General features: G+C 48.5%; 1 protein-coding gene across 1 annotated transcript; it reads left to right on the top strand.

Annotated features, from left to right (window-relative positions):
* Nucleotides 1-1032: 1032 nt before the first annotated feature.
* On the top strand, nt 1033-12211 carry snx18a (sorting nexin 18a; the record flags this gene model as incomplete). The annotated part of the gene is made up of 2 exons (XM_079222017.1): nt 1033-2569; nt 11172-12211. The coding sequence occupies 2 exons, from the start codon at nt 1033-1035 to the stop codon at nt 11423-11425; spliced, it is 1791 nt and encodes a 596-aa protein (XP_079078143.1). The 3' UTR covers nt 11426-12211.
* Between the last annotated feature and the right edge of the window lie 1019 nt (nt 12212-13230).

Raw genomic sequence — 13230 nt, 5'->3', positions numbered from 1 at the left:
ATATATATATATATATATACAGTAATGTCAGCAGTGAATGAAATCAATCCAAGTGCACTTGGGGAGGCAAATACTTTTTTTTAACTGCACTGTATGTATTTGATTGTCGATAGCTTTAGTTAGTACTTAGGAATTAATTACTAATCCAAAATATAAACCAACCAATAAATTATGATGCATTACTATAGATTAAAACTACCCATTAGTGGGCCTATTTAAAAGAAACATCTGCAGCATTTACTCTTGTATTGTGTGTGTGTGTGTGTGTGTGTGTGTGTGTGTGTGTGTGTGTGTGTGTGTGTGTGTGTGTGTGTGTGTGTGTGTGTGTGTGTGTGTGTGTGTGTGTACTTTCACTTGTAGCAGTGTGTGCTCCACGTGCCTCAGTATTTAGGCAAATGCGGAAAAGCGGTCGTCACAGGGCGGCGAGGCTCGCGTGCCATGTGTTTGGTTGTTGTGTGTTAGTTATTGTGTGTTAGTGTTGGTTATCGTGTACTCGTGTTGTGTTGACCGTCTGGACTGCGCTCCGCTCCTGTCGCCCCCCTCGCCGGCGGCTTGATTCGTGTTGTCTGGGCGGATTGCGGCATCTTGGAGCTCCGCCCTCGACTACCCAGCCTGGACCGCCGTGCGGGCTCGCTGCGCAGCCAGCGGCGCGCGAGGGCAGAAGCGACCGACGCGGATCGGAGGGAGAGCAGCGGAGCGGAGCTGCTGGAGATATACAGTTATATATATATATGTATATATAGAGCGAGAGATATATACAGGTATAGAGATATATACACATGCGCTGCAGCTCCACGCGCTGCGACCTCCGGATTAAAAAAAAAAACACCGCGGGTTCCTCTCATGTTTGACCGGGAGGAAGGAGGGATATAAACAGTTTTTTTTTGTTATTTTCTCCCCCTGTGTGTGCGTGCATGTGTGTGTGTTTCTCTCTCACTGCGAGAAGTTTTGGACGCGGAGTTGTGAAGAGGAGTTTTCGGCTGGGCTGTCCGGCTGCCCGCTAGCCGCCGTCCTGCTCTCCCTCCTCCCATCATGGCGCTCAGAGCCCGGGCGCTGTACGACTTCAGCTCGGAGAACCCCGGGGAGGTGTCGGTGCGGGAGAACGAGGTGCTGACGCTGTACAGCGAGCAGGACATCGACGGCTGGTTCGAGGGGACGAACAGCCGCGGGGAGAGGGGGCTGTTCCCGGCGTCCTACGTGGAGGTCCTGCGCAACGACGTCGCCTCCGCGCTCAACAACAACAACAGCGGCGGCGTTGGCGTCGGCACATCTGGGGACACGTACCAGGACTCCCGCTACGCCAACATCCCGCCGGAAGGCTTCGACGGCTCGAATAAGCCTCCGAATAAAGTCGAGAACTTTTCCAAACCGCCCGCGCCCAGTTTCGCCACTTTCTCGGCCCCCACGCAGCAGCAGCAGACGTACCAGCAGCAGCCCAGCCAGGGGAGCGACGACGACTGGGACGACGACTGGGACGACAGCTCCACGGTCGCGGACGAGCCGGGCACCGCGGGGGGCGGCAGGTACCACGACTTCGAGGGCAACGGCCCGTCCACGTACCGGGTGTCCACGTCCTGCGCGGCGAGGGGCAGCAGCGCGCAGCAGGCCAAGAGCTCCGCCACGGTGAGCCGGAACCTGAACCGCTTCTCCACCTTCGTGAAGTCCGGCGGGGAGGCGTTCGTGCTCGGCGAGGCGGCGGCGGGCTTCGTGAAGGACGGGGACAAGATCTGCGTGGTGCTGGGCCCGCACGGGCCCGAGTGGCAGGAGAACCCGTACCCGTTCGCGTGCACCATCGACGACCCCACCAAGCTGACCAAGTTCAAGGGCATGAAGAGCTACATCTCCTACAAGCTGACGCCCACGCACACGCAGACGCAGGTGAACCGCCGCTACAAGCACTTCGACTGGCTGTACGCGCGGCTGGTGGAGAAGTTCCCCGTCATCTCGGTGCCGCACATCCCGGAGAAGCAGGCGACGGGCCGCTTCGAGGAGGACTTCATCTCCAAGCGCAGGAAGGGCCTCGCGTGGTGGATGAGCCACATGACCAGCCACCCGGTGCTGGCGCGCTGCGACGTCTTCCAGCACTTCCTGCGCTGCAACAGCGCCGACGAGAAGGCCTGGAAGCTGGGCAAGCGGAAGGCGGAGAAGGACGAGATGGTCGGGGCCAACTTCTTCCTCACCATCAGCACCCCGGCGGCGCCGCTGGACTTCCAGGAGGTGGAGAGCAAGATCGACGGGTTCCGGGGCTTCACCAAGCGGATGGACGACGGCGCGCTGCAGCTCAGCGCCACCGCCAACGAGTTCGCCCGCAAGCAGATCGCCGGCTTCCGCAAGGAGTACCAGAAAGTGGGGCTGTCGTTCAAGGTGCTCGGCCAGGCCTTCGAGATGGACCAGCAGGCGTACTCCGCGGGCCTCAACCAGGCCATCTCCTTCACCGGAGACGCGTACGAGGCCGTCGGGGAGTACTTCGCCGAGCAGCCCAGCAAGGACCTGGACCCGATCATGGATCTGCTGGCTCTGTACCAGGGACACCTGGCGAACTACCCGGACATCATCCACGTGCAGAAAGGTACACAACACACACACCTGGCATACACGTTTTTATACACTTGTCACCCACTGGTGATGTTAAAGACAATGCCTATTGTAAACCCACAACTTCACCAAGGTGTGGAGGATCCAAAACAACACAAGGAGACAAGGTGTCAAGGAGACAAGGAAACCCCCCTCAGTGCACAGCATGGTACATATGAGTCATAGATCTGGTCCCCAAACCTCACAAACCGCACCACAAGTTTAGCTGAGGCTCTGCTTGCTGGGAAACAGACAAGCAAAGGGGCTTTTTGTTTGAATTGCTGTCCACAGCAAAAGGAAGCTGTCAGGTTCAAGGTAAAAATTATAATCTTGCGGCGCTTTGCAAAACAAATCGGCAGCGTTTGCATGCCGCTGCCCGGTTTGTGCCAACCGTGTGTCTGATTTACCCATCACAGGGTGTCACATCATACAGGATATTAGATATTAGTGTCGGCTCGGAGGGCCTCACACTCATCTGCAGCTTGAATCCCCCATAATATATATATATATATATATATATATATATATGGGGCTCCATATGCACAGAGGATGGTGTGATCTAATCCTTCTCCTTGCATGGCCTAAAATGTTCAGATAATGCTCTAACTTGTGTGTATATATATATATATATATATATATATATATATATATATATATATATATATATATATATATATATATATAAGTTAGAGCATTATCTGCATATATATATATATATATATTTGTTTTTAAAGGGCTGATTATTCAGTGGGATCACATCGCGAGGAAATCACACATCGTGATGCACATGTAAGGCGTCAGAATTGATAAATAACAAGCCCATAATAACTTTCAATTAGTCAGAAAATCTGATGTGAAATATTTAGGTTGGGGAAATATTGTTTGAAGATTTAGTTTTTACATCTCACTTTACATTATTGTAAAAAATATCGTCTTAATCAGATTACTCTGGGTTTGTGTCGCTGAAAATACTTCTTTTGATTACTTTGACTTCAAAATTGTTATGTTTATTCTGCACTAAAGGGGAGAAAAAGACATGTCAGCACACGTGAACGTGATGTACCGGTATAGTTCTGCAGATAAGAAATGACCCGCATATCACCAGGTGATGCCTGTCTGACGACATCTCGGCTTATCACTTTTACGTCTTTAGGCTGCAGCTAAGAAATGTCCCCAGTCAGCTCAAATCAGCCCCCCCACACACACACACACACACACACCAAATAAGGCAGACAATAAGGTGTGACGAGCTCAGTCCTGATTCCACAGATAAGAAGGTCCGAAGGAGCCGAAATGGAAAATGTGTTGAAACCCAAATGACGTGTTTCTTTTAGAGGATGGAGGACGTTTAGGTCCTCCAGCTCGGTTTTCTTTTACTTTTAATATGTGCATCCCACCGCCCCCTTATCATTATGCCAGTGAAGACTGAATTCCTAATTCATTCCTATTAGGAAAAGTAAGAGCTAAAAAGCAGGATGTTTGTGTAAGCGCTCGCACCACGAGGCCTCTCGGCTGCTATCTGCCAGTTCCCTCCTTCTCGACAGCAGAAATGGCCGCTTGCTCCTCAAAAACATCCTTTGGTTTGAGAAGGTACTCATCCACGCTCTCCAGCCTCCTCATCTGGAATCAGCTCGGCACTTGACAACCATTAACACGGCGTGCAAAATGACTGTAATTAGCAAGAGCAGGTGTGGTTTTTACATGTTTTATGAAGCCATGAACACTGAATTGTTTCTTGGGTATCATTGTTTGATGATGATACTTTTGTCTTCCCTTTTTTATCTCTGTCTTGCGTATATTTGAACATAAAAGCTTCGCCGTTCCTCTGTCACGAGGTGGGTCTCGTGACATTTCCGGGACAAAACAGAAAACAGAAAACCGTCCACGTGGGTCGGGTCGGCCGGGGCTCAGCGGTGCTTGTACTCGCGCGATAATCAAGAATTGAGTTCAGGTTTGAAAGTGCGGCCTCCGACCCGGTGTAGGAGGTTGTCTCTCCAGGAGGAAGCCTGCCAAAGCATCGCCCCGTCAACCCGATGTCTGCCTCATTGGAGCCGCAGACAGGGTTTCATCCCTCTTGGAAATGCCCAGTGAAATGGGAGCCGTCCCTCAGAGGGACGCCGGACATCACCCCATCGATCGGCAGCTCCTCTGGGTGTGGGGGGGGCGCCATGAGCCATTAGCGGGGGAGGGGAGGCCCGCGGTATCGACATCATACCTGGTGTTGCTTTCAGAAAACTTATCGAGCTTCACGTCTCCGTTATGTTTGGACATTATGTTTTATTTTAGTCCGGACTGGGGTTCTGTTGTTTCTGCTTCTTTCAGGCTCTTGAGAAAGAGGAAGGGAGGAGAGGGGGTTTCATAAGAGCTCGCTGTTCGCAAACCCAAAGATAGAGTAACCAGAGAAGAGGTTCATTTTCTTTTTTGGGTAATTAAAGCTCAAGAGGAAGCGTTCGATCGGACGCACAGCGCTGTGGGAACTCGGGCCGGCGGCTCACGGAGAGAGTGTGAAAAACATTGTGATCACATCTCTGTTTGTGGAGCCAATATCGAAAACGCAGCCCGTCCTTGTTCAAACATTTACTCCTGTTAGGCAAACATGTGATGTTGCCTGCAGAGTTTCCTTCTAGGAAAAGAAAAACGTGTAGTTGACTTTCAGCTCAAATGATCGAGCTCCACCCGCTTGAAAAGGATGTCAAGCCTTCGCCGGCACACTGATGAACACTCAAAGAGGAAACGTCCTCGACCGCGTTCACATCCTCCACTTTACACATGTCTGTCTCTGTAATGGAATCAGTTTGCCGTCAATCAAAGACGGCGATGGTGAATCCGTGATGTGTTGGGATGAAGTTAATAAGTAATGACAGCCGGTGAAAAGCTTTCCTGCTCCGCCGTGTTCACGCCCCCCTCCCTCTCCCTCGCCAACTTAAATCTATTGAGCAGATAAAACAATGACCCGTGGAGTTAGGGGAAAGCGCCGGTTCACAAAAGACGTTGTGTCTTTCCTGCTGAGTCAGCCGTCTCGGCGTCTGTCTGGTGCGTTGTTGCCACGGGTCGTTTTAAATGTCCGCCGGTGAGCCGAACGGGTGACGTGATGGGGGGGGGGGGGGGGGGGGGGGGGTTGCCTCCGGCTGTTCAGGTCACAGGCATCGCTCGGTGTTGTGTAACAGAGGACGGGGATTATGTAAGAGCTGAAGCCGCTGTTTACCAACGGAGTCCAGGAGGGCCGGCTGCCACCTCCGTACCCAGGGAAGATTTCCTCATCTGTTTTCTTTTTCACAGCCTGACACTGCAGATGAGCTCATGGGTCAGTGTGGGAGGGTGATGCTGTAATCCGTAGTATCTCCAATATATTAACAAGGAAGCATTATAGACCTGGGACCTGAGACCTGAGACCTGGGGCCTGAGACCTGGGGCCGCAAAGGAAGGCGGAAGCAGAAGTTGCGCAAGAAGACGTCAAGATGCAACTTAGCATTGCTGCCATTGTGATGAAATGTGCACGCCAGACCACACGGTTGGTTCATAAACTCAGATTTGTATTTTTTTTAATAATTATAATGGAAAATCTTTAGGTTTTTGGACAAAAAAAAAGCACTTGGAATTTTTCAACTTAGTCTCTGGGAAACCACGATGCACATGTTCCGCTCACTTCGGACTAAACGGCTGATTAAAGTGTAACTTCACTTAAAGTGTAACGGCAGCAAATCACTGAGCTGCACGAGCCTCGACAGAAGACCGGCATCAGTTCCCACAGCGCCTTTGAAGAACTAAAAACATGATTTTATAACCAATTTAAAACCCTAGGGGCGGGAAACTGAGCGATTGTTATATAAAACTGTAAATCATAGCTTGTTTTATGATTTTTTTTTTTTTTAATAAAAGCCCTCTGTAGCTTTGTTCTGCTTCACTTTATCAAAGTCAACCTTTGCAGAGAGAATGTTCACATATTGAGCTATGATTTGGGTTAGTGAATGTTCACATATTGAGCTATGATTTGGGTTAGTGAATGTTCACATATTGAGCTATGATTTGGGTTAGAGAATGTTCACATATTGAGCTATGATTTGGGTTAGAGAATGTTCACATATTGAGCTATGATTTGGGTTAGAGAATGTTCACATATTGAGCTATGATTTGGGTTAGAGAATGTTCACATATTGAGCTATGATTTGGGTTAGAGAATGTTCACATATTGAGCTATGATTTGGGTTAGAGAATGTTCACATATTGAGCTATGATTTGGGTTAGTGAATGTTCACATATTGAGCTATGATTTAGGTTAGAGTTGGACCTTACAGCTGCATCTTTTCAAAGAAATAATCATCCTGAAAGTGATTTTTTTTATTGGCGGACCTGAAACCTTTTCATCTTTATTTACTCTTAACCAGTAACATATAGACTGATATTTACACATCTGAACAAAATCTCACATGTACCTTTTTATTATAGTGGTTGAAGAGATACACCCTTGTTTAGTTTGGGGATGACATTTTTGAGCAGAGGCCTAAAAATAGGTGGGTTAAAAAAAAAAGCTATATGACATTTGAATGATTTACCGTAACCGTTAAAAAGTAAAAACGATATATACGCAGTAAGATTAGTCCCAACCCGTCTTAGACTCTCTTAGAACGGGCCGTGAACCGACTTGGGTGGATTTTAAACAGTAGATTGCTCTTTTGAGCCATTTTCAACCATGAAATTTCGAAATTAACACCAGACCAAGTGGAGGCATATCGTTTAGTTTAAGGCTTAAAACACGTTGAAGTGTGCAGTTCCTCTCTAAGCAAGAGATGATTCAGGAAATTGTCTCAAAAATGAAGAAGAAAAACAGATCGCCCATTTGCACTCGACAGACTCTGCGTCTTTTTGGCTGTTTTCACAGCAGAGAAAAGAGTTCAGTGGAAACAATGTGGCCGTCTGCATGTCACAGTTTGCTGACACCATATTCTCTGACTGAACTCTTGTCCTTTTCCTTCAAAGTCTCCATGGCAACAACCCTTTCTCCTCAGTCCATTAGCAGAGCTTTTAAAAAGCCGGCCGCCAGAGACCTTTAAAGGTAAACTAACACCTTTAGGATCAAGTCTTTGGACGGCTGTGTTTGTTCCCCGTCTCTCTCTCCGCGTTATCTTTGCCTCTCTTTCTGTCGCGTCCAATCTGCTGTGCGTTAAAGGAATTTCAAAGATTTGGGTTAAACTGCAGCTGAGGGAGCAACCGCCAGAAGGCAAAGAGGGCCGACTGGCTGGGGATGGGAAGAAAGCTGTGTCTTTTTTCGGGGGGGGGGAGGGTTGGTTGTCAACATATTTGTTTCACCCTTTGTGCCGTAATATACAGTAAAGCTCCACACACACCGAGTGGAAGATGGGAAGCCGTACTGAACTCTCCAGGGTCCACAGAAGCAGGGTGAGGCGGGCTCACGTTTCAGGAAGCAAGCGAGCTGAATCAGACTTTCAACGGAGCTCAAGGCTCGCATAGTGGCGAGGAAATCCCCCGATTGGGTCAATACAGGAAGTCCTGCTTCGCACGCCTTCAAACCTTTTAAGCCCCGCAGGACCGATGTAGGTCCTTTTTTTCAAGGTTCACCGTGTTCAAGTAGTCGTATGAACCCCGAATTAGTTATAATACTTTATTATGTTATATCTTTTTTTCAGAATTTCTTTGTGAAAAAAAAGTATATTTTCAAAGAAAAACACTTTTTTTAACATATTTTGATCATAGCTATGAACAACCAGCAAGATCTAAGCAAGATTGGCCGAAAATGCTTTTCGAGCGGTTTCCGACATGTTCAAAATGTGTGCTTTTGGACCTTTACCAAGGTCCCACATACTAATAACACACCTTTTTGGAAATAACAGGCTCTAAAGATCCCATAAAAACAAAGTGTTGGGGTGATTCGAAGGTATTATAGGGGGAAAAACTGTGTAAATCGGTTCAGAAATGGAAAAGTTAACATTTTTATGAGAGAACTACATTTCCCATGGGCATGCCCGGATGCGTTCTCTTCAGTAGCTTCCTCCGGTGCTGTCTGACGTGGTTCCAAGATCATGAACAAAACCTGAGGGCCTCTGGACCCGGAAACATAAGATCGCGTAAAACGAAAACTCTCTGGACGTTTTGGGAACTTTCAGGTATTAGTGGACTACTATGGATGTGGATTGCTTTGTTAGACTCCTACAAGCCCGGGCGGTTACGGAGATGTCTTTATTGGTGAAACCCGATGTTGTAAAGGGTACTCATGAAGGTTTTTGTGAAACCTTACGGGCGGCGGGAAAAATGGACGGACTGACGGCGAGTCATTGGAATGTACATAAGTACATAAACTTAACGATTACTTTTATTATTTCGTACAGAGCCGATGTCTTCTCAAAAGGGCTGCAGTATGTTTTTTTTTTTGTCCGATAATGGGCGCGGGGGCGAAATCAAGCGCTGGGGAGCATGGGGCTTAAAAGGTTAAGGGCACCCATCCTACAAATGAATTCACCAAAAAGGCAGACATATCTCATTTTGTCGGCCCACAAATCAACTGAAAGATTGGGGAAATCACTTGTGACGAGCAAGAAATTCCAAGAAAAACACTAGCTGAGTAACCGTGTAAGCACACTCACGTCACGAGCCCAGAGGAAGGTTTCTTTCTTTCCTCTGACTCCAGCCGTGACGTGTAAACATGGCTAAGTACATAGATCAGACAGAAGGTCACAACCTGTCAGTTCCCCTCGCGTTTCAGCTCCGAACTCATTACACGGGACATTTCTTCCATGACTCGGTCAGAGAGTATCAGCCTAAATCCGCTCCTGGTGTTTTGACCTCGCCCTCTGCTCCCGTAGAAGCGTCTGTCTGGAAAGTAGTCGGCTGGTTGTTTTAGTCCAGAGTTCACGGTTTCATACGTGTGAAAAAACATCACGCCTCCATCCACAGTGACGACAGCTAGGGGCCCTTTTTCCTGGTATGAAACTCTCATGACGCATGACGTGATATCCTGGATTTACTTCATAGTTTCTCTCTAAAACCTCAGCATGCGACCGAAGACATATCCAACAGCTGAACCCGTCAGTAACCAGCAAATGACTGCAATGGGAAATATCAAGTATTTGACAAAAGTCTTAATTTCTACAAACGACCTGTAGGTTGTCAGCCGTAGCGAGCGTAGCCAGCTAAAGCTAAGCTAACTTAAAAGGGACATATATAGCATGTCCTTTCTCTAAACCATTGCTTCTACATCTGCTCACAACAAGGTGGATTACCTTTAGCAACCCGCTCGTGATTTATGAGAAGAGACATGGCTGTTGAGCGACTCAAACTAATAGCAGTATCAGAGTCTTATTGCGTTGCTCTCTGAATGCTTCACTGTGGCATCGGCACTAGAGGAGAGCTGCAGCTCACGGGTTGGACGTGCTCACGTTTCCTTGGCAGTCGGCCATGTTCATATCACGGCCTTGAACTTGCCAACAATCATTGCTAGATGGAATCAAACTGGCAGTAAAATCCCCTTAAATGGTTGTTCATAAAGGGCCGGTGGAGTGGCACGCTGTAATGGGGGTTTCTGAGAGCCGGGCCCCCTCACATTCCCCAAGACGTGGCTCTGGTTCTGGTTCTCAGGGAGTTTGGAACAAACTGTTCATCGAAACTATTTTCAGCCGGTTCCCTGAAGTTAAACATTTACTGTCCAGCTGTGCTCCTGCATCTTCAGAGCAAATCATCTCGAGATGATTGATTCACTTTCCTGTTAAAAAGAGTTCAATGTTGTTTCCTTTTTTTTAATGTAGCCTACTGATTCCCCACATGGTAAAAAGTAGTGTGTGTGCGTGTGTTTGTGTGTGTGCATGCGTGTGTGTGTCTGCGTGTTTGTGTATGTGCGTGCGTGCGTGTGTTTGTGCGCGTCTGCGTGTGTGTGTGTCTGTGTGTGTATGTGTGTGCGTGTGTTTCTGCGTTTGTGTGTATATGTGTGTGTGTGCGTGTGTGTGTGTCTGCGCGTGTGTGTGTATGTGTGTGTGCGTCTGCGCGTGTGTGTGTGTCTGCTTTTGTGTGTGCGTGTGTGCGTGTGTATGTGTGTGTCTGCGTGTGTATGTGTGTGCGTGTGTTTTTGCATGCGTGTGTGTTTGTGCATATGTGTCTGCGTTTGTGTGTGTGCGCGCGTGTGTGTCTGCGTTTGTGTGTGTGCGTGCGCGCGTGTGTGTATGTATGTGTGCGTCTGCGCGTGTGTGCGTGCGCGTGTGTGTGTGTGTGTCTGCGTGTGTGTGTCTGCGTGTGTGTGTGTGTGTCTGCGTGCGTGTGTATGTGCATGTGTGTGTCTGCGTGTGTATGTGTGTGCGTGTGTTTGTGCATGCGTGTGTGTGTGTGTGTCTGCGTTTGTGTGTGTGTGCGCGCGTGTGTGTGTGTGTGCATGCGTCTGCGCGTGCGTGCGTGTGTGTGTGTGTGTCTGCGTGTGTGTGTGCGTATGTATGTGTGCGTGTGTGTGTGTGTGTGTGTGTGTCTGCGTGTGTGTGGTAGTATCTGTCCGATTGAACATTGATAAATAAATGGCGTAGATGTTCCTCATGAAACACTTACAACAACAACATTAATCCTGATGATAGTTTTTTCTCTCCCCCCCAAAAAAAACCCAGGAGCCCTGACGAAGGTGAAGGAGAGCCAGAAGCACGTGGAGGAGGGGAAGATGGACCGGGCGCAGGCCGACGGCATCGACGAGCGCTGCAACATCATCTCCTGCGCCACGCTGGCAGAGATCCAGCACTTCCACCAGATCCGCGTGCGCGACTTCAAGTCCCAGATGCAGCACTACCTGCAGCAGCAGATCGCCTTCTTCCAGAAGATCACGGGCAAGCTGGAGGAGGCCCTGCAGAAGTACGACGCCGCGTAGCGCGGCCGGGGGGCCGGGGGGGCGGGGCTGGAGGACGTGTAATTTAATGAAGTACGGCCATCTTGTAACGCCAACAGACTGAATGAGAATCGGCGCTCGGTCTGGCGGGTGAGGGGGAGTTAAGTCCAATCATTGTTCGGAGCCTTGCGTCTGCTGGTTTTATTTGTAAACCGACTGCCAATCCAGGAGCGAACACGCTGCCTTCTCAGGGGGGAAAAACAATCAAGCCCTTCCTGGTATCTCTTCTCTCCGTGGACAAAATGTTCCTCCACCGTCACACACACACACACACACACACACACACACACACACACACACACACACACACACTGTCTCGCTGTGCCTTCTGATTACGTCTCCGGTCTTCTGTTTTTCTTCTTTTTACAAGTTACTAAAAAGCTTTATATACTGTAAATGTAGAAATATATTCTATTTGCGACACATTTTTGCAGGCTTGGTAGAAATGATAACAATCAAACCAAGATCACTGTGCTTTGTTTGTTCCCCCAAGTGGCCCCAGGATTGATTTGTACCACTCAGAGAGACTAAATCAGGATCAAGAGAGGATTACCTGCCATGACAATAGGAGCCGGCACCGGTGCTTATTTAAGGGACGTGATGGACATACAATGTTGTTTTTTTTTTTTTCCAGGCTTAGATTTTTTTGGGGTAGTGTTTCAGAGGCAGGCTGTTATAATAATGCAGTCTTTTTAATAGCACACTTCTAGACAGCACTGCTGCTTGTTTTTTTAAAACCTTTTATGATGTTGGCTGCATCATAAAGACATTAATATAGAAGCAGAGACGCAAAAATAAATTCCTCCTTCACAGAAAGCTGTTGGTTTGGTCCTGTGTGTTTTGTGATGTACTAAAAATGTGAACGTGATTACTCTCATGAAACAACAGGGGGGGAAGGAAGGCGATTAAAACCCTCCGTGCTGACGGGTTCGTTTGCCCGCCAGCGGCCCCTCGAAGGGCCTCAGACACCGAGGATGTCGACACCGAGCGGCTCTGCAGGTTTCCTTGGCGGCGGCCCTGGAGGACCGGGTGTGTGTCGTGTCTGTGTTTCATGCTCAGTTGGGGTAGTTAATCAGAAAAAGTAACTAGTTACTAGTTACTAGATACATTTTCAATAATAATTTATTATTAATTAATATCATTTCCAATAATAATAATAGCGCGAGTCACACGACACTTCCTGCATGAACAATCTACCGTAAACGTCGGGTTACGAGCCGCTACTACCTTCGGTCAGAGTCCCCGTTAGCTCCCCGCTGTAGCCGGCTGGGGCTCCTGCTAGCGCTCCGTCACTTCCCTGCTAACTTCCGCTAGCTCTCAGTTAACTTCCCCTAGCTCCCCGAAAACCACCGAAGGTAGCGGGACCAGGCTCGACACCCGACTTGGGCAGAGGGGACGCGGGCAGTAGCAGCGCTAGCTAGCAGCTTGTTGCTATTGTTCATGCAGGAAGTGTCGTGTGACTCGCGCGCCACTAAAAGAGAACTTTTCGGACTGGTAAAAATGTCTTGGGTAACGCAGGAAAGCGCGTTACTGGGGTCTTGTAAAGTAGTGTAGTTGCCAATATTTTGAGTGTAATGCGTTACTTTACTTCGTTACCTATAATAGTAATATCGTTACTGTAATCCGTTCCTTTGTAACTCGTTACCCCCAACACTGGTGTCGGCAGATCTGCAGACAGCGAGCGATCCCGACCGGCCGTCTGGGACATCTGGAGCATACGACGGCGAACACAGGCAACAGGAAAAGTTCAAACAATAACTGGGTGAGGTTGTTTTTTTCATGAGCCG

The sequence above is a fragment of the Taurulus bubalis genome (genome assembly GCF_910589615.1).
Source record: "Taurulus bubalis genome assembly, chromosome: 8".
NCBI lineage: Eukaryota > Metazoa > Chordata > Actinopteri > Perciformes > Cottidae > Taurulus > Taurulus bubalis.
This window is presented reverse-complemented; position numbering and strand designations above follow the sequence as displayed.